General features: G+C 42.7%; 2 protein-coding genes across 4 annotated transcripts in view; both read left to right on the plus strand.

The window, feature by feature from the left end:
- The first annotated feature begins 6,927 nt into the window (after nt 1–6,927).
- Nucleotides 6,928–22,083, plus strand: part of LOC127237203 (olfactory receptor 2AE1) — a 37,397-nt gene continuing 22,241 nt past the window's right edge. For both annotated transcript variants that reach the window (XM_051205315.1, XM_051205314.1), the window contains exon 1: nt 6,928–7,304. The gene's annotated coding sequence lies outside the window, so the exon portion shown is untranslated. The remainder of the gene's footprint in view (nt 7,305–22,083) is intronic.
- Gjc3 (gap junction protein gamma 3) lies at nt 11,382–13,634 on the plus strand. 2 transcript variants are annotated; one of them, XM_051205316.1, is made up of 2 exons: nt 11,382–12,421; nt 13,514–13,633. In XM_051205316.1, exon 1 carries the CDS (start codon nt 11,638–11,640, stop codon nt 12,412–12,414), a length of 777 nt encoding a protein of 258 aa, XP_051061273.1. In that variant the 5' UTR covers nt 11,382–11,637; the 3' UTR covers nt 12,415–12,421; nt 13,514–13,633. The 2 variants fall into 2 exon arrangements, 1 of the variants encoding a protein (XP_051061273.1); XR_007835826.1 differs by having other exon boundaries at nt 11,383–12,489; nt 13,514–13,634.

Below are 22,083 nucleotides of genomic sequence, written 5' to 3' on the forward strand. Positions count from 1 at the left end.
TAGGCCTGGTAAGTTGTATCTAGTTTGTTCTGCCAGTTTGTTTTTGCTAATTGGCCCTGAACACCCTTTCCTCCGTGTGTCTATCACTCTCCCTAAGGCCTGGTGTGAAGAAGAAAGGGACCGAGAGAAGAAAGATCCCTCCTCCCATTTGTGTGTGTGTAGAGATTGTAGAACAGTATTTGTCAACCTTCCTACTGCCGTGGCCCTTTAATACAGTTACATTGTGGTGGCTCCCAACCATAATATTATTTTGTTGGGACTTGAGAGATGGCTCAGAGATTAAGAGCACTGGCTGCTCTTCCAGAGGTCCCGAGTTCAATTCCCAGCAACTACATGGTGTCTCATAGCAGTCTATAATGAGATCTGGTGCCCTCTTCTGGTGCCCAGGCACACATGCAGGCAGAACACTGTATATATAATAAGTAAATAAACTCCTAAAAAGTAAAATCACTTTGTTGCTACCTCGTAACTGTAATCTTGCTACTGTTATGAATTGGAATATAAGTGTTTGTGTTTTTTTTTTTGATGGCCTCAGGCAACCCCTGTGAAAGGGTCAATTGACCCCCAAAGGGGTCACGACCCACAGGTTGAGAACCACTACTGTAGGCTGTTGTGCTTTTTTCCACTCCTTACCCTTGGGTGATGCCTTCTCCCAATTCCCCAGCTACCCAAGATCTTGGCACACACCATTAACAGCTGTCTGTGGGAGGAGGCTGGTCTCATCTGGTGGGAAGAGAGGGGACAGCGAGGACATTGTTGGTGGCATAAAGTAGTGTAGTGAGAGCTTCCTGGCAACAAGCCCAAGAAAGTTACTATGAAAGAGAAGTTTTGTCTTGGTGTTTTAACGTCTCGACAGCAGCTTAGAAATAAATGGGCAGAACATCTCTCCTTCCAGCCCTCAGTGCCAACCGTAGCCTCCTCTCTTGAGACCCACACTGACCTGGGCTGTGGGCATTTATAAGTAGAGCCATTGAGGAATCAGGAGAGATTCATGCATCACTGAAACACGTTCTTATTGCTTGTGCCCTGGGCATCTCCCTACTTTCCACCTCCAGTGCAGACATTTTAACTCTTTGTCTGGACTGTCTGAGTGACCCCGGACGGCAGGTCACAGCTCTTAGTTTCCAAGTGCTTGCTTACCACAAGCAGAGATGCAGGTGAACTTGACTCAGTGGACCCTTCCTAAGAAGGGTTTAGCCACAGGGAAAATATGATTCCTGATCTTTCATTTGTTTCCATTTTGCTTCTTCCGTTCACTGTTTCAGTGACCTCTTCAGGTAATTTTTAACCCCTTCATATCTTAGTTTCCTATATCCCAAGGGTGGCATTAAAGCCCACTTTCTAGGCTTGGAATGAGCGTCAAATGAAGTAACATTTGTGACTGTTAGAAAGGTGCCTACTAAGTGCACCTTAGCTAGCCTGCTTCTCTAACCCCTCCCTTCCTTTCCCTCCCTCCATTTCTTGCATTTTCTTTCCCTTCTCCTCCCTCCCCTCCTCTTTCCTCCCCTCTTCTCTCCTTCCTTCCCTTCTCCTCTCCTCCCTCCCTCCCCTCCCCTTCCTTCCCCTCCTCTCCTCCCCTCCTCTCCTCCCCTCCTCTCCCTCCTCCTCCTTCTGTTTTTGATCTTCTCCTGCCTCTGCTTCCCAAATTCTGGGATCATGAGAAAGAATGCTCCTGGCTTAAGCTTTCTTTCTTTACATTCACCCATCCATCCATGCATTCATTCATATTTGCGTGTGTATGTATGTGGGTGCACAGGTGCGGTGGCTTGTGTGTGGAGGTCAGAGAACAACTTTCGGCAACCAGTTCTCTCCTGACATATTTACAGTCATCAAGATTAATGTCTACCCCAAGTTCACTAACATTATTCATTACAGAAAAAACCCCACAGGGGCTGGAGAAATGAGTAGGAATATGGTAACAAAATCAGACTACTACAATGTGCCTTTCTCGGTCTGTGGGCATTCAAAGAAAAGAGTGAATGACAGAAGTTAAAAACGCCATGTAGTGCCAATGCTAGGCTCACATATTAGGTGCTCATTCACACATGTATACATAGAGAGAACATAGAGAGATGTAGTACAATCACATCATTTCTCAGGGCATCTTTTTCTGAATGGCTGGCTCAGTAAAGATGGACATAATTAAAGCTAATGATGGTAGATATTTTTCAAGTGTTTATCAAATGACCAGATCAATTTGCACTAGAAATTGACTATATACATTTATTTATTTTGCTTGTATGTCACAATGTTGTTTTACTAGATTTAGGAAAATATTTGTGATTCAAAAATACCAGTGATCTGGGTGTGGTGGCACGGGCCTGTAATCCCAGTACTTGGGAGGTGGAAGCAGGAGGACCCTTTCTTTGGCTAGACTGTGAGTGTGAAGCCAACCTGAACTACATGAGGACAAACAAGCAAACAGCCAAAAGGGCCTGGGAGGTGGCTCAATCAGTGGAATGTTTGCCTTCCAAGTGTGAGTCCCAGGGTTTGAGCTCCAGAAGTCAAGTAAAACAAACAAACCCCCACCCCCACCAAAAACCAAAACAAGAAAACCAAAACAAGAAAACCAAAACCCAAACCCAAACCAAACCAGAACAAAAGTCCTAGATGTGGAGTCTGTATAGGTTCAAGCCAGATGGGGTCCCAGCCCTGAGAGGGGGAAGTGAACAAGGGCTCCCACCCATAACTAAGAAGCTATCTGCAACTTATACTCACCGGCAAAGGACAAACTAAGTTTTCTTCAATAAATCTCGCAGAGCATATGAACCACAGTTCAGGGCAGGCCCCATATGCAGTAGTTGGCCAACATAAAATAAACTCAATGGTATTTTTGTAGACTTTGTCTCATATTGCTTTGTTTGGACATTTTTTATCCTCTTGGTCTTTTGCTTGTGTATTTTGATTTATTATTATTATTGTTTGTTTCTAATTTTTGTTTTTGTTTATTTTTTAAAGAGAAATGACATGGAGTTTTGTGGCTGGGGAGGTGGGGAGGATCTTGGAGGAGTCATGGAAAAATGTGTGATCAGGATATATTGTATGAAAATTGTTTTCAATTAAAAAATAAAATAAATCTTTAATTTGTTTTTAAATTTAAGTTTTTGTTTTTGTTTTTTTTCAAGACAGGATTTCTCTGTATAATCCTGGCTGTCTTGGAACTAGCTCCACCTGCCTCTGCCTCCTGAGTGCTGGGATTAAAGGTGTGTGCCACCCAGCTAAAATAAATCAATATTAAAACATACTTGGGAATGGTGGAACATGTTTGTAATTCCAGTATAAGGATCCTTAGAGCTTGTTGGCCAGCCAGGCTAGCCTATGTGGTGAGATACAGGTCAGTAAGAGAGCCTGTCTCAAACAACAAGGTTGATAACTCCTGAGGAATGACAGCTGATGTTGACCTCTGACCTCTACATGTAAATACATACGTGTGCACACACATGTATTTATGCATCCATGGACATACACATACAAACCTCCCTAATATTCGTAGTTTGTACGGGTAGGTTGGTTATTAGTTGTATAATAACCAACTAGGCATTTTAATGGCATAACCCCAGATATGTTTACTCTCTTTCCTACAAAAGTAGTTCAGGATTAAGCCTCTCTGCATGCACAGTTTTGCTCTTCCCTTTTCTTAGCTGTGTCTATGGAGGGGATCCTGGGTGTAGTAATACAGGAAGCAATGGGTGTGGAGCGGGTGTCTAAGCTCTCCCTGGGGATTTCTGAGTTGCTCAGAGGACATGGAGTAGATTCCCATGGTGCTATAAGAGTCACTTGGCTGTTTCTCCCAGCCAAGAAGATATTGAGGAATCACCATGAATTCTGGGGTGAGGGCTACCTGATGACATAAGCAAATCTCTCTCTCTTCTCTCTCTCTCTCTCTCTCTCTCTCTCTCTCACACACACACACACACACACTTGAATACATGCATGCACAAGCACACACAGATACTCATGGACACACACACACACACACACACACACACACAAAATCTTTTTTTTTTTAGATTTATCTATTTTATGTGTGAGTGTTTTGTCTGCATTTTGTATGTACACTACACACATGTCTGGTGTCTGGAGAGGTCTGAAAAGAGCACTGGATCCCTTGGAACTGGAGTTATATAGATGGCTGTGAGATGCCATTTGGATACTGGGAACTGAACCTGGGTCTGCTGCAAGAGCAACCAGTGCTCTTAACCAATTCTGAGCCTTGTCTTCAGGGTCCCTTAAACAGATCATCTCATATTTGCATACAGAGTTGTGGTTGTATTCACCTATGCCTCCCCATCTCCCACTTATGTTCTCTACCTTCTTCCTAATTAGTCCATTTGGCTCTCTCTCTCTCTCTCTCTCTCTCTCTGTCTCTCTCTCTCTCTCTCTCTCTCTCTGTAAACCTTGTGCAGGTAACCATGAGTTCATGACTGCTCTATCATGTCTAGAAGACATCATTTCACAGCGTTCCTCTCCATCCCCTGACTCCTACGATCTTCCTTTCCCTCTTCTGAGGAGCCCCTGGGGTCTGGAGGAGACAGTATAAAAACCCTGCTTAGGGCTGAGCACTCACTCTTCTCTCTGCACTTTGAATAGTCATGCATCTCTGTGTAACTATCTTTCACAGCAAAAAGAAACTTCTCTGACCCAGGGTAGCACTACTTGGTGGGCATAAACATAAATAAGTATTTTTTAAAAACATGATTTATTTATTTATTATGCATACATTGCTTCTCCTACATGTATCCCTGCAGGTCAGAAGAGGGCACCAGATCTCATTAGAATGGTTGTGAGCCATCATGTGGGTGCTGGGAATTGAATTCAGGACCTCTGAGCCAGAGCTCTTAACCTCTGAGCTATCTCTCCAGCCCCATAAACAAGTATGCTTTCCTTTTATTGAAGAAGATTCTTGTCAGGCAGGAGTGGTCACACCTTTAATCCCAGGGCTCAAGAGTTTGAAGCCAGCCTGGTTTACAGTGCCCATTCCAGAACAGCCAAGGATACACAGAGAAACCAAACCAAACTAAACCCAAAAGCCAAAAATAAAACCAACCAAGCAACCAAACAAACAAAGAAAATAGAAAATTCTTTTCTCATACAGTATATCCTGATTATAGTTTCCATTCCCTGAACTCTTCCCAGTCTCTCTCTCTACCTCCCCTTCCCTCTGGATCCACTCCTTTCTGTCTCATTAGAAACAACAGGTTTCTAAGAGACAACAACCAAAATGAAAAATAAAATGTAATAAGATGAAGCAAAAACCATCCCACTGAGGCTGGACAAGGCAAGCCAACAGAAGGAAAAGAGCCACAAGAGCAGACACAAGAATCAGACGCATTAGCTCACATAGAAGTCCCATAAAAATATGAAGCTGAAAGCTATAATATAAATTCAGAGGACCTGGGGCAGATCCATGTAGTAAACATAAGCAATTGCTAAACAGATTGACAGCATGTCTAGTTAGCAAAACATCACTAGTAGGTTTCCTATTAGGGCCTATGACCACCCCAGGCACAGACTTTTGGCAGGGCTTGTGCTACCTGGTACGCAATTCTTCCAATACACAAGCACACTCATGTGAGTAAATTTAAGTTTTGGGTACTTTGGACATATGTTCAGTTTTGAATGAGTGAATTTGTTAAAGGTACAGAAAGCCAAAGTGAAAGAATACATAGAAAGTGATAGGTTGACAGAGATGAATATCATCAAATTCGGGCTTACAAACATCCACCAGGAAATGGTTGGGAAGAGGCAGTCTGATGGGATTTCCCACAGAGAGATTCCTGGGCAGAGCAGGGTGATGGGAGATGTCATTCTGTAAATATGTTTCTTTTATTGGTTAATGAATAAATCACTGTTGGCCAATAGGAAACCAAGATAGGCGGGACTAGGATACAAGGAGGAGAGAGGAAGTAGTATGAAGGAGATCCAAGATGGAAGATAAAGAGAAGAACGCCAGTTCCTCTCTCCGGTAAGATAAGACCACGTGGAAATACTTAGATTAATAGAAATGGATTAATAATTAAGACAGAGCCAGCCGATGAGAAACTAGTAACTGGCCAACAGCATTATATCAAATACAGAGTCTCTGTGTGTGTTATTTGGGGCTGGCATGGCGGTGGGACCAGACTGGCCAGCAGGAGAAACCTTACTCTTAACAGCAGGGTGTCCCCTCTGGTGAAGCATCTAAGTAGAAGAACAATCCTACACAAAGAGTTAGCTAGAGGCAGTAAAGCTGGGAGAGGTGGTCACTCCCAGGAAAGAGCACTCCCATTGGCTGTTCAGTGCCCAATGATTAGCCCTAAAAATCATACATACTAGTAACATTGTATGGACTCAACAGGTTATTTTATATGCGTACACAAAAACATACATGCATGCAGTAACAGTTGATGAAAAAAAAAAAAGGGCCATGAATTTGGAGGAGATGTGGAGGGGTGTATGGGAGGGTTTGGAGGGAGAAGAGATGGGAGAAATGTTGCAATTAAAATACAACCTCAAAAAGAAAAAAAACCCAAAAGAAAAACAAATAAACAAACAAAAAACCCCAAACAACCAAATAATAGAAGTAGCATCTTCAGATTGGGTGTTCACAAGATCCAGCAGGAACTGACTGGGGAAATCAAGGCAGCCAAGTGGAGTTCTCCATTTTCTCTCCACCAGCTTTGCACCCCACGTCTGAACTTCCAGCTCTCTTCCCATTCTAGGTAGCTTTGTATTATGGGATACACAATGGTACCTTCTGCTGCATTTTCCAACAATTCATTTTCCTTTTAGCTGTTTTCAAGGGCACAATGCTTTTATTGTTTGGCTGTTTGTTGTCCTCTTCCCTCCCTGTCACAGAGTCTGGGAGGCAGCCCATCCCTAAACAAAGGGCCTTGGAGGATGTGGAGACAAACACCCTTGGGTCTGAAACCGGAGTGGACAGCCCCACTTCTAGGGCCAGCTTCTCAGTGAGCTCAGACATCCCAAGACAATTAACCAATATAATGTACATAATAAACCTTCACTCTCCTTTCAGATGATCTCAAAAATCCCTGTCCCCATTCACTTAGAGAATACATCCCGTACCATTAACACAGAGTCATTCTCCAGAACTCACGCCTTGAGGGCTGGGTTCTTCAATAGGAATTCTATTATGCCACAGGGAGCCTGCCAGGAATGAAAAGGAGAAGGCGAAAGAGTGGGTAGCTGCAGGAGGCTGGGCCATCCCAAGAGCCTGGACCCTGAAGGCTCCAGTGTGAGGATTCTTTTTGGCTTCTTTTCCCGCCTGGTTGATGCTTCTGCTTGGAGCAGCCAGGCAAGCACTGGTAAGTTCATGCGCAGAATAGCTGCTGCGTTTGAGATTATTCTGGGCTCTGGAGAGGTGTCTGTGAGTGGATGGATGCATTCATGGTTTCTTAGAGATAGCTTTGAATTCCGAGTCAGGGATATTGCCCAAGATTTTGCATTTCTGCTCATGCTGGTTTTGAGATTGCATTCCAGATAGAGTAAGGGGCGAGCAATGAGTTAAAGCTTATACTATCAGGTTCCTCTGTCCCCACAGATTCTTTTCCTCTGTTGCTCCTTAACTTTCTGGGATGGATTCAGTCACTGGTGGAATCCTGACACTGCTTCCCCCTCCCTCCCCCCAAAAAAGTAGGTGAGATGCTTTTAAAAATTCTCATTTAAAGTAGGATTTTCAAAATAATCTCTTTAGGTACTTGAAAAGCAGCTCAAAACCTGAGATTTTCTTTCCTTTCTCATTTTGAGTCTGTGATTGTTGCTTCACTTACACTGTACTTATTTACTTATTTTTGTTTATTTATTGAGGCACAGGCTCATATAGCCCAGACTAACCCTAAACTCATTATATAACTGAGAGTGACCTTGAACTTCTGATCTTCCTGCCTCCATCTCCCCAGTGCTAGAATTACAGATGGGCATCACCACACCTGGTTTATGCTGCGCTGTGGACAAAACCCAGGGACTTTTGCATTTGTGGCAAATGTTCTACCCATTGAGCTACATCCTCAGTCCTATCTGTGTTTGCAAAGTTAACATACAAAACAATGTGCTTCCTTATGTCGTTTGCATGCTTACTTTGAGTTACTGCTGTTTCTTCCCTACTCCTCCCTTTTCCTCTCTGCCAGGTTAGTCCCTTTGTCCCCTCACCAGCCCCCATTTTGCTTTCATTTGTTAGACCTATTCTGTTCCCCTTTCCTTCCTCACTCTCCTAAGAGAGTTCTGTTCCCGGTTTCTAGGCATAGCCCCCTTTCTAGGTTCATGATCTATATCTGCACATATGTAAAAATTACAATCTGGGATCTGCCTACGAGAGGAAACATACAGTGTATGTCTTTCTGGGCCTCGGTTGCTTCATTTAATAGGACGATTTTCTGGTCCATCGGCTTTCAGACTGTCTCAATGAACTAGCTGTTGATCGCAGAGGGCCACAGGGAGTCAGGAGAGAATTTCCTATTTGCGCTATTGATTTGTCACTCAAAACATTTCAGGTTCTTGGTCTGGGAAGATGGCTTCCTGAGTTAAGGGCTTGCTAGGAAAGCATAAGGACCTGAGTTAGAATCCCCAACTCACAAAAAAGCTGGGGTGTGGTAGCACCTATCTGTAAGCCCAGCAGTATTGTGGTGAGTGGGTAGGCGGAGACTGGAGAATCCCTGGAACTCATAGGCTAGGTAGCCTGACATTCACAGTGACAAAAAAGTGACACAAGGCAGAAGCTGAGGACTATCACCAGGGGTAGTCTACCTCTGCCTTCATGCCGCATCAGGCACCTGCCCGCCCCTCCTTCTTTCTTTCCCCTCCCTCCTACCCCCCTTTGTTTCTTTCTTTCTTCCTTCCTTCATTATTATTTTTTCTTATTTTACATATCAATCTCAGTTCCCTCTCCCTCCCATCCTCCCATCCCCTCCCATCCCATTCCCCACCCACTCCCCAGGGAGGGTGAGTCTTTCCAGGAGGGATCATCAAAATCTGTCAAGTCGTTTGGGGTAGGGCCTAGGCCCTCCCTCCTGTGTCTAGGCTAAGGGAGCATCCCTCCATGGGGAATATGTTCCTGAATTCCCTTTGTGCACCAGGGATACATCCTGGTTCTACTGTCAGAGGTCTCTTAGACTGCCCAGGCCTTCTAACTGAAACCCACATTCAAGAGGTCTGGGTAGGTCCTATGCTGGTTTCTCAGCTGTCAGTCTGGGGTCCATGAGCTCCCCCTTGTTCAGGTCAGCTGTCTCTATGGGTTTCTGCAGCCTGGTCTTGACCCCTTTGTTCATCACTCCTCCTTCTCTGCAACTGGATTCCAGGAGTTCAGCTCAGTGTTGAGCTGAGGGTGTCTGCTTCTGTTTCCATCAGCCACTAGATGAAGGCTCATGTTCATCTTTTTGTGACTAGGTTACATCACTCAGGATGTTTTTTTTCGAATTCCATTCATTTACCTTCAAATTTCAAGATTCAATTGTCCCCCCCCAGTAGTATTCCATTGTGTAAATGTATCACATTTTCTTTATCCATTCTTCAGTTGTGGGGGCATCTAGGCTGTTTCCAGGTTCTAGCTATTACAAATAATGCTGCTATGAACATAGTTGAACAGATGTCTTTGTTGTATGAATGTGCATCTTTTGTGTATATGCCTAAGAGTGGAATTGCTGGGTCTTGTGGTAGACTGATTCCCATTTTTCTGAGGAACCACCATACTGATCTCCAAAATGGCTGTACAAGTTTGCACTCCCACCAGCAGTGGAGGAGTGTTCCCCTCTCTCCAAATCCTCTCCAGCATAAACTGTCATTGGCGTTTTTTGATTTTAGTCATTCTGACAGGAGTAAGGTGGTATCTTAGAGTTGCCTTGATTTGCATTTCTCTGATGGCTAAGGATGTTGAGCACTTTCTTAAGTGTCTTTCAGCCGTTTTGGATTGCAACAGTACTCTTAATCATTGAGCTATCTTTCCAGTCCACTGTGGTGATGTTTAGTTGTCAACTTGACACAAACTAGGAAGGGAGTCTCAGTGAGGGATTGTTTTGATCAGGTTAGCCTGTGAATGTGTGTGTGTGTGTGTGTGTGTGAGAGAGAGAGAGAGAGAGAGACTTTTATTTCCCTGCTATGAAGAACTGTACCCTGCATTGTGAGCTAGAGTAAATCCCCTCTTCCTCTCTTTCTAAGTTTTTTTTAAAGATAGAAATAAAACTAGGACACCTACATAAACTCGTATTGTTCACTTACATTTCTTATTATTTATTTTGTATGTTTGTCTTTGAGGGTGTACTCATTGGAGTTATAGACAGTTGTGAGCTCTGATGCCCCTGGGACTGGGGTTATAGATAGTTGTGAGTTGCCATATGGGTGCTGGGAATTGAACTTGGGTTCTCTGGAGGAGCCACCAGTGCTCCTAACCACTGAGTTATCTCTCTAGTGCTCTACTTACATTTCTTTTCCTTGTAAATAAGGTCTTGGAATTAACTATGGCTTAGATGAGTGTCCACACAAAAGTCCACACATATAAGAAGACTTATTAGAAGGTGCTGTGGACCTGGAAGAGCTGTTGTCTGGAGCTAGAGAGATGGTGTTGGGGTTAAGAGTGCTTGTTGCTTTTCTAGGGGACCTGGGTTTAGTTCCCAATGTCCATGTCTGGTGACTCACAACCACTTATAACTCCAGATCTAAGGAATCTGATGCCTTCTTCTGGTCTTCATGGAAAGGCATGCACACACACCTGGATGCTGGATTCCCAGCAGTCTGGGGTCCATTAGCTCCTCCTTGTTCATGTCAGCTGTCTCTATGTGTTTCTGCAGCATGGTCTTGTCCTCCCTCTCTGCATCTGGATTCCAGTTTGACTCAGTGTTTAGTTGTGGGTGTTTGCTTCTGTTTCCATCAGCTACTAGATGAGGGCTCCATGATGGTGGATAAGTTAGTCATCAATCTCATTATCAGGGAAGGGCATTTATGGTAGTCTTTCCACTGTTGCTCAAATTGTTAGTTGGGGTCAGTCTTGTAGGTCTCTGGACATTTCTTTAGGTTCAGTTTTCTCTTGAAACCTATAATGGCTCCCTCTTTTATGCTCTTTCTCTCTCACACCCTCTCTCTCTCTCTTTCTCTCTCTCTTCTCTCATCTAAGATGGCTCAGCCATTAAAGGCTAGGCTCACAACCCAGCACACTCAGCATTTTTACATGGGTTCTGATGACTGAGCTTAGGTTTTCATGCTTGTGTGGCACTTTAATGACTGAGCCAACCCCATCCCTCCATCAATCCATGAAAATGTACTCTTGAAAGGGATCATGGGATTCTATCCATCTTTCCCTCACCTTGGGTTGAATTTTTTTTTTTTTTTGCTCAACATGCTCTCCTCCTCATTGCTATTCAGGACTTTGACACATTCTTTCAATGAGTGATCTTCAGTATGTGTATGCTATTTGGAGTTGAAACCTTCCCAACTGTGAGCTAGTTATGTTTATAAAGGTAATTGTCTCAGGTGTTGCCTTGGAGGCATGCAAAGCAGCCTATATGGTGATTGATCAACTTGGGAGAGAAGCAAAAAGGCTTGCCTTGCAGATTCTTGGGTTAGCAGGCGAGCAAGACAGGCTCAAGCCTCCTCTAAAGGGCAGTGAGTGGGACACCTTCACTGATAAATTGTCCTCTGCTCAGGGGCAGAATGTGTGGCAAGTTCCTGAGGCAGCTGTTAGCTAAGGAGAGCCAGCACTCCACCCCCGTGGGGCGCTTCCTGCTTCCGGTGTTCATGGGATTCCGCCTCCTGCTTCTGGTTTCCAGTGGACCTGGGGTCTTCGGTGATGATGAGAAGGAATTCATGTGTCATTTAGGACAGCCAGGCTGCAAGACCGTGTGTTATGATGTCTTCCGCCCCCTTTCTCCACTGCGCTTCTGGGCCTTCCAAGTCATTCTGATGGCTGTACCCAGTGCCATTTATGTGGGGTTCACTCTGTATCATGTGATTGGACACTGGGAGGAACCAGGAAAGGAGAACAAGGAGCAAGAATTCCAGATGCGCGAGGGGGACTGCAACAAGGATGTCTTAGGGACTGGAAACCTCAAGCTTCTCTGGGCCTATGTGGCACAGCTTGGGGCGCGGCTAGTCCTTGAGGGAGCAGCCCTGGGAGTTCAGTACCACCTGTACGGCTTCAAGATGCCTAGCACTTTTGTATGTCGTGAAGATCCGTGCATCGGCAGCACGACCTGTTTCCAGTCGCACCCCTCTGAGAAGACAGTCCTACTCAATACTATGTTTGGGATCAGTGGGGCCTGTCTCATGTTTACTTCCTTGGAGCTTGTGCTTTTGGGCTTAAAAAGGTTTTGGAGCATGTACAAGTGCAAGCTTCCTTTTTTAAAGAACTTACCAACGTCAAAGAGCTCCATAAGGCGCAAGGACCCAGCTGATGACTTGTCGGTGGTGGAGACAAAAGAGCCATTTTGAGAAGCAGGTGAGGACCCTACTGACAGTCATCTGTCCCTGCCTCTGATGTCTCTGTGTTGGCGACCTCCACTCAGGGTAGGTCCCTCATCTTTTGGGGTGTACAGCTCCCCATGTTACAAAGCAGACAACTAGTTTCACAGCAAATGCATTCTAAAAAAAGACTTATTCTTATGAGAGAGAGAGAGAGAGAGAGAGAGAGAGAGAGAGAGAGAGAGAGAGAGAGAGAGAGAGAGAGAGTTTGTACATGTAAGTGCAGGTACTTGTGGGGCCGGAAGAGGGCGATAGATCCCTTGAAGCTGGAGTTAAAGGCAGTTGTGTGGCTCCCAATGTGGGTGTTGGGAAGCAAACGGGTTATTTGCAAGAATAATATGCATTTTTAACCACTGAGATATCTCTTCAGCCCCCAGATGTGTTTTTTTAAAGGGAGGAAGTGTTTACTTTGGCTCACAGTTTGGGGGTACAGTCCCTCATGGTGGACACGGCATTCATATATGTAATGAAATGGGTTGCCCTGGCTGGCCTGGAACTTGTTATGTAGATCAGGCTGGCTTTGATCTACAAATGCTAGGATTAAGTATAAGCCAGCACACTTGTCTGACTCGGATGTCTTTTGATTACTACCTCACAATCATCTCCCAACACTTATCCCCATCAGTTTCATGACTCTTGCTAGTAGACCATGATGAGTAAGTTAGTGCATGTACTGCCTGCCCTTTCATCTGATGAAGTCCTCACCTTCTGCTTGGTTTCTGCTTTCCAGAGCTATGAAGTTACCTGGCTTGCCTGCAGAGTACTGTCTGTGACTGGATCTTCCTCTGTACCTCCAGTGAGGTGACTGGTGAGATGGCACAGTGGGTAAAGGCATTTGCCACCAAGCCTCGTGATCTGAGATCAATCTCCAGAACCCACATGGAGAAGGGAGAAAACCAATTCCCACAGGATGTCTTTTGACCTCCACATATATATATACATGCCATGGATACACACACACACACACACACACACACACACACACACACACACCCTCAGAAAATGAAACAAAAAACTTCCACATCAATTAGTTATTACTTCTAACTCCTCTCTCCTGTCTTTCCACTAGACATAAGCAACCACCAGCCTGCTTTCTGTTCTAATGGAGTATCCTAGTCGGGGTATTATAGATGGAATCACACAACATGCCTATTGGCCACTTGTTTATCTTTGTAGAAAAGACCAAGTCACTTGCCAATTAAAATCAGGTTATTTTTTTGTTGTTCTTGTTTTTCATTGTAAGAACGCTTTATATATCATGATTATGTCATGGTGAGTCATTTCAAAATATTCTCTTCCATTCCATGGGTTGTCCTTTCTTTTCTTTTCTTTTGTGAGTAGTATTCTTTTAAAATTATTTATTCGTTGATACTTTCACAATGTATACAGTGTATTTTATTCATGTCTACCCTCATATCCATATCTAACTCCTCCTGGATCCCGCTGGGCTCCCATCCTGATTTCATGTCCTTTTCTTTCTCTGTAACCCACTGAGTACAAATTTAGTGCTACTCAAATCTGTGTAGGTGTGAAGCCATCTACCAGAACATGGTCAACCTGCTGGATGCCACATCCCTGAAGAACATGGACTCTTCCTCTACCAGCATCTATCAGCTGCTACCAGTTCCTCAGCTGTGGATAGTCTGTCATTCATCTGTGCTGTAATGATGAGTGCTGTGAGCTGTGCAGACAACCACTGCTTCTGTGAGCTCATAAGTGCAACATCCTGCTGTGTTAAGAAGACATTGTTTCCAATCAAAATAAACAGTGATACATTTTCAGTGTGATGAACATGGTAGTGTGATTAAGTTTTACTAATTATTTAGCTGTGTATTTAGCTGTGCATGAGGTTACTAGGTTATTTCACAATTAACTCATTGTAAAAAGCATACAGCTATTCTATTAAAAGATCTTGGGACAATTAAAAAAAAAAGAAGACATTGTTTCATAGCAGACTTCCCAGAGCTCTGGCGTTACCTGAGATTTTGGGGCAGAGAACAGACACTTGTTCTCTGCATTTAGAAAAATTGTGAGTCTGTATATCAGGTGCTGTCCACTGCAAAAAGATACTTCTGTGGTGGGGATCAAGAGCTGACCTAATTAATAGGTATAGAGAATTATTTAGAAGACAGTTTGATACTATCTCAGTTTAGAAAATTAATAGTAATAGGCTTTTCTTTAGGGCCTATGAGTTCTGCAGCGTGGCTTCGTGGCTTGATTTTAGTACCAGGCATGAGTTTCCGCCTTTGGAGTGATCCTCTATCCAATCAGAAAGCAGCTTGTTGCTCCTGTGACATCTATAGAGCTGCTGCACCCATGGGTGTATGTCTTGTGAGGCTGACTGTTGTAACTCACAGGATTCATACATGACTAGGAAAGCTACTCAGCAGGGAGTTGGCAGTATTCTTTGATGAAGTCTAATTGCTCAGTTTTTCCTTTTGTTTGTGATTTTGGCGCAATATTTAAGAGGCCATTGTTTGATCCAAAGCTGTGAATTTACACCTGTCTGTGTGTGTGTGTTTTAAGAGTTTTACGCTTTTAACTTTTACATTTAGATCTGACCACTTGTGAGATTACCTTTCTTATTGGAAATAATGTAAATGAGCAAAATCTTTGAGGTATAAAAAGGGAAAAAATCCTGTTAATCTAAACTCCTACAATTGGTAGAAATAACTCTCCAAAGCAAAGGAAAAAGGAAGACATTTGTAAGTTTAAAAAAAAGCTAAAAGTTTAAAGCTGACCAATATTCAATAAATGTTGGTGACCCATTGTTTTAGTTACTTTTCTATTGCTGTGCTAAACTGCCATGACCAAGGCAGTTTAATAAAATAAAGTGATTTATCTAAGGCTCTCAGTTCTAGAGGGTTAGATCCACGACTATCACTAAATTGTGCTGTGCTTAAATATGTGTAAAACAAACCACTCGGGGTCAAAGTCTCAAAATTTTGAACCAATACCAGCTACCGAGCCATGCTGAACTGAACCTTCTTGCCTCCTGCAGATCATCCCTTTGCTGGCCCCTGGAGGTGCCAGTTTGGTTCAACACTTTCCTGGTGATAGTTAACTCAATTCCACGTGCACAGTAAAGCACGAAGTAAGCTAAATAAATATTGGCTGTAACTGCATTGAAACTCTTTGTAAAGTACATGTGATGCCTTCCATAAAGATTGGTTCTATAGATTGACTGAGAAAAAAATTAAGGTTTCGGGGAGGGTTCAGTGTTGCCTCCAGCCACATAGCTAGTGCAAAGGTCACGTATGTCTGCTCCCAGCCTTCCCTCAAAACAACAACCTTGTGTTCTTCACATTCCTGGTCCATGCTTTCCACGCCCCATCCCACCATGCCATGTGCTTATCTCTGAGCACAGAGACCTCCGGGCCTTCTAAATCTCACACAGGTACAAGAACACATTTTATCGGTTCTGTTTCTTTGGAGAATCATAGTATTAGGATATGTGAAAAGTACACAAAAAACATTGGGTGATGCATTAATAAGTACTAACTCCAGGGCTGATGGTTCAGTGGTTAAGAGCACTTGCTACTATTGCAGAGGACCAAAGTTGGAGGGCTCACAACTGCTGGCGACTCTAGTTGCAGGGGACCTGACAGCCTTTTATGGCCTCTGTGGTCACTGTGCTTCCATTCACATAGTCGTCTGTAGGTGCCTCCTTTCCTCAGGGTGATTAATACACAGATCCTCTGTACAGTTTGCAGTGCCATGGTGCTTCTCACAGTTCCAACACATGGGGCAGATACTGTCACTCCCCAGCCCCAGATGGAACACCAGGGGATAGAATCTGAAGGTTCAGAGAGCCTGCCCAGACCGTGGAAAGCTAAGTGTGGCCTACAGACGCCACCATTCTGCAAAGAAGAGAAGTTATCAAGTGAAGGCAGCTCTCGTGGGACATGAAGCACTCTGTGGAAGACAACACTTGTCCAACGCAAAGTCAGTGACATCATAAACCAGAGGAGAGCAAGACTCTATACTTCATCAAACCTTTTCCTTCATTCCATGCATGGACGTGGCCATCTACACTTTCATTTAAAGTTTTAGTTTTCTTTTATGATTGAGTGTTGACATTCGTGGATGTTTGTGTACTGCACGGATGTCTGATGTCCATGGGAGAGGGCATCAGAGTCCCTGGAACTGGAGTTACAGGTGGTTGTGAGCCAACATGTAGGTGCTGGGAACTGAACCTGGGTCCTCTGCAAGGCAGACAGTGATGTAAAGCACTGAGTCATCTCTTCAGCACCACACTCTTCAGTTTTTGAAACATAGGAAGAAGCTGTTCCACATTTCATCCTTTAAAATAAAAGACCTTATTCTCTGTGTGCATGTGGTGTGTGTTTGTGTGTGTGTGCATGTGGTGTGTGTGTGTGTGTGTGTGTGTGCATGTGGTGTGTGTGTGTGTGTGTGTGCATGTGGTGTGTGTGTGTGTGTGTGTGTGTGTGTGTGTGTGCACAAATGCACATGGTGAAGCCAAAGTGAAGGTCAGGAGTTTTCCTCAGTCCTTTTCCAACTTATTTTTTTGAGATGGAATCGCTTATTGAGCTTGGAGTTCACTGATTGGCCAGCATGGCTGGCCAGTGAACACTCAGAATTCTCCAGTCTCCACCTCCTCAGTGCTGGGATTGCAAGCACATGCCACCACATCTACCCCTGCCCCACCCCATTTGTGAGTGCTGCAGATTGAACTCAGGTCCTCATACTAGTGAAACAAGCACTTTACTGACTGAGCTATCTACCAAGAACTAGTCAGTAGCTTTTCTATATACCAATAATGAACTCACTGAGAGGGAAATCTTGGAAAACATTGCAACTTGAAATAGTTTATAAAATACCTAAGATAGGGCCAGAGAGATGGTTCAGTGGTTAAGATAACTTGCTGGTCTTTCAGAGTACCTGAGTTCAGTTCCCAGTACCCATATTGAGAATACACACACATAACCTCTCTCCCTCCATCCCTACCCCCCTCTCATACATATGCACATAAATAAAAATAAAACAAATCTTTTAAAATGCCTAGAAATAAACAAGGTCAAACACTTTTACAGTTAAAACTGGAAAATTGGTTGAAAAATACGCTAGGGATGAAAAGACCTCCCATGCTCATGGATTGGTAGAATATTATTGCAAAAATGGTTATATTACAAAAAAAGAATGTACAGATTCATTATAATCTACGTTAAAATTCCAATGACATTCTTTATGGCAGAAAAGTTCATGTGAAAACACACACACACACACACACACACACACACACACACACACACACCACTGAGTGGCCTAAGCTATCCTAACCAGATGCTGTAGGTTTCATATTGCTTGTCAAATTGTACAACAGAGCTATAGTGACAAAGTCAATGTGGTACTAGCATCAAAAACAGGCATATGGACCAAGAAATAAACTTTACATCTAGGCTACCTAAATTTTGAGAGAACTGTCAAGAATACACCCAGTGGAGAGATTAGCCTCCTTAGCAAATGGTATTAGATAACTTGGCTCATGTAGAATTGGATTCTCCCTGCACAAATCCCATCCATCTAAATGGATGGAAGCCTTAATGAAAATTTAAAACTGCTGGGGAAACAGGTAACACTTCAAAAAATAGAGGTGTAGGCAAGAATTTTCTGAAGAGGATGCCAGTAGAACAGAAGGCCATCCTAAGAATTGAAAAATGACATTGTGCAAGATTGAGCATCTTCTGCAGAGAAAAGGAAGCAATCAAAGCAAAGAGAGCCTACAGCAGTGGGGAATCTTTGTCAAGAATACACGAAGTAGGTAACTATTATCCTGAACATACAAAGAACTGTGAAAATTAAACACCCCCTAACCTCCCCATCTCTAAATGGGCTGATGAATCAAATAGACAATCAGTGAAAGAACTACAAATATTCAATAAATATTAATTAATATTATTTAATAGTTCACACCATTACCCATCAGGAAATGCAAGTTAGAAGTACTCTGGGATTTCACCTCATTCAAGCCAGAATGGTTATCGTCATGAAATAAATGTTGGAGAAAGAGAGACCCTCATTCCCCTTCTGGTGGGAGTGCAAACTGGTGGGTGCATCAACTACAGGAGTCATTTGTAGGTTTGACATAAAACTGAAAACAGAGCTATCATCTGATACAGTTATATTATTTTGGTCATGTGCCTGAAGACTTGAAATCAACATACATAAGATGCTTTGACATCCGTGTCCATTGCTGCACTATGGCTAGGAAGTGATACCATCCTATATACCTATCAACAGATGACTTGATCAATGTGATGTGTATGTAGAATGGAATTTTATTTAACTGTACAGAAGACGAAATAATGGTGCAAGTAGAGAAATGCCTGCACCTGAGTCAGTATGTTAAGCAAAACAACTCAGATTCAGAAACACAGACCCCCCTCACACCCACAACACAAATTTAAAATTATATGTGTGTTTGTATGTGTATGTTTGTGTCTACATCATGAAAACAGAAAGGGGACCATGAGAGGGGAGGAAGAGATGTTAAGGCGAGGGAATTCAGAGAGTAACGGAAATGCATTTGACATGAAAATAGAAGGGGGCAGCACTTAGAGACAGGAAAAGAACTACCCAGATAAGGACAGGGGCAGCATAGAGGAGAGTCATGAAGTATAATGACTTTTATTTGAAAATATAATAAAACACAGTAAATGGTATAGTAACTAAAAAAAAATCAATAAAGGAAATAGGCTCTTCATTCATGTATTTTTCTTTATCTGACCTCTGTCTTTTTTCTTTTTTTCTTTCTTTCTTTCTTTTTTTTTTGAGACAGAGTCATGGAGCTCCAAGCTGGCTGCTTCAAAGTCAATATACAGCTATGGACTTTGAACTCCCAACCCTCTTTAACTTCTGATCTTCCTGTCTCTACCTCTTGAGTGCTGGAGTCAAAGACATGTACTACTATGCCAGTTTTATGTGGTGCTAGAAACTGAACCCAAGATTTGATGAAAGCTAGCAAAGTGTTCTCCCAACTGACTATATCCTCAGGCCCCCCCCCCATGTCTCCTCTTAACTGGATAACTCTTACCTTAGCTTAGGTGTCACTTTTTTGATGTTTAACACAGTGGCTGAATGAGTAGATTACAATGGATTTCACTGTATAGTTCTTCTGTAGAGCCTTCACAGTACTGATGTTGCAGGCATGTGTCACCAAGCCTGGCTTAAACATCACTTTTTAAAAGATATTATGCTGGCTCATTTTTTGTCAACTTGTCACAAGCCAGAGTCATCAGAGAGGAGAGAACCTCAATTGAGACAATGTATCCCTAAGATTGGGATGTAGCAAGCCTGTATGACATTTTCTTAATTAGTGATTGATGTAGGAAGGCCCAGCAGTTGTGGGTGGTGCCATCCCTGGGCTGGTGGTCCTGGGTTTTCCTGAGCAAGCCACAGAGAACAAGCCAGTAAGAGTTCTCCTCCATGGTATTTGCATCAGCTCCAGCTTACAGGTTCCTTTTGTGTGAGTTCCTGCTCTCAATACATTTGTTGACAAACTGTTATATGGAAATATACATAAAACAAACCATTCCCTCTCCAGGTTGCCTTTTGTCATGGTGTTTCATCACAGCAATAGTAACCCTAACTAAGATAGATATTTTCATTATGACCAAATCAAATATATTAAGTAGGCAGTGAAGACTTCAGAGAGTGGTCATTAGGTTGAAGCTCTGTTGAAGACATCTTCTTGGGATGTTTATTTTTATTTTCAGGGTTAAAGATCAAATCCAGGGTTTCTAGAACACAAAGCTAGTGCTTTACTAGAGGAGATGGGAGCTATGCCTCATCCCATTCCAGAGTGATTAATTAAAAATGTTTATTTTTATGTGTGCTTGTGTGTTTTACCTGCATATATGTCTGTGCACCATGTGTGTACAGTCAGTGTGGAGGCCAGAAGAGGGTGTCAGATCCACTGGAATTGGAACTACAGACAGTTGTGAGCCACCATGTGTGGCACTGGGGATCAAACCTGGGTTCTCTGGAGGAGCAGCCAGTGCTCTTAACTGCTCTTCCATCTCTTCAGGCCTCCAAGAGTGAGTTTTTAACTTAGAGATGAGGATGACTGTAGAACTTCTAGATGGCACATTGCCATTTCACATGGGGATGTCTGCTCAAGACAAGATGGAAGATGGAAAGACAAGGTGCTGATGATGCTCACATTCGTGGAAGATGACTGAACTCAGTTATATCCTGTTATTGCTGTGGTTGTTACTCCTTCCATCACGCAGTAGTATATGCTTTCCTTCACATCACTTCCATCTGGATGGTAGTGATTAATGCAATCCCTCAAGCCCTTGGCAATTATAGGGAAATGTGCTTGTCAAACACTCCATGAATGCTAACCAATAATACAGTGCTGAAAATGGAGCAATTCATCAAGTGAGTGGTTCAATAAGTGAAAGAGTGATACAGCTGTAATCGCTGCCTTAACTAGAAAGAACTATATTCCGGTGTAAAGATGATGGTGAACTTAATCTATTCAAAGAATAAGCAACAATATGGAGCCACCAAGACACTTAATATCCAAATCATGATAGAGTAACAAAGACCCATCTTCTTTCTTTAAAAATTACTTTTAATTATGTGTATGTGTGTGTGGGGTATGGGAAGTATGTTCATGTGAGTGCAACAGCTCTTGGAGGTATCAAAGCCCCTGGATCTGGCGTTACAGGTGTCTGTGAGACACCTGACATTGGTCCTGGGAACTGAGCTCAGATTCTTTGCAAGAAAGAGAAGCAAGTGCTCTTAACAACTGAGCCATCTCTACAGCCTTAAAATCACTTTTCTTATATTTTATTATTTTTAGTTAGCCTAGGATTAAATTTTATTATGACATTTACATACATGTATATAATTATAATTGTATTTGGCTCATATTTACCCCCATTAGCATGTCTTATTGCTCCCCATTGTGTTGTTTTTATTCTCTACAGCAGAACACTTTCTGCTTTCATGTCATAAGTATGTAGTATATGTGTATATATGTATATATTATATAGGTATAAAATCTAGATTTTCCATATAAAAGAGGTCATGGCATTTTTCTTTCTGAATCTGGTTTATTTCACTTAACATGATCTGCAGTTCACTCATTTTTCTGCAAATGACATATATTTGGTTTTTTATGGCTGAATAAAACTCCATTGTATTTATATATCATAGTTCCTTTAGTCTGATCCTATATGTTGGCTTCTTCAGAATAACCTTATATTGAGAAGGAGGTCAATGTGTGGAAAATAGATCAAAGTAAATATAGAGATGAAGGAAGATGACATTCTCTTGTTTTACTCTTAGACAAAATCACTTTATATGTTTTCCTCTAGTATCTTATGCAATTGGAGTACAATCAAGAGTGGAAATGACTTGTTTCCACTTTGTGACTTCCTTTCTATAATAGGACCCCTTGGGAAACTCTCAAATTGGTTCACTGTAAGAAGAGACTAGATCAGTGGTTCTCAGCCTGTGAATTGCTACTCCCACAGGGGTCACATATCAAGTACTTACATTATGATTCATAATAGCAGCAGAATTACAGTTATAAAACAGAATGAAATAATTTTATGGTTGGGATCACCACAACATGAGGAACCACATTAAAGGGTGCATGCAGCATTA

Source organism: Phodopus roborovskii, unplaced genomic scaffold (genome assembly GCF_943737965.1).
Source record: "Phodopus roborovskii unplaced genomic scaffold, PHOROB, whole genome shotgun sequence".
Taxonomy (NCBI): Eukaryota; Metazoa; Chordata; class Mammalia; order Rodentia; family Cricetidae; genus Phodopus; species Phodopus roborovskii.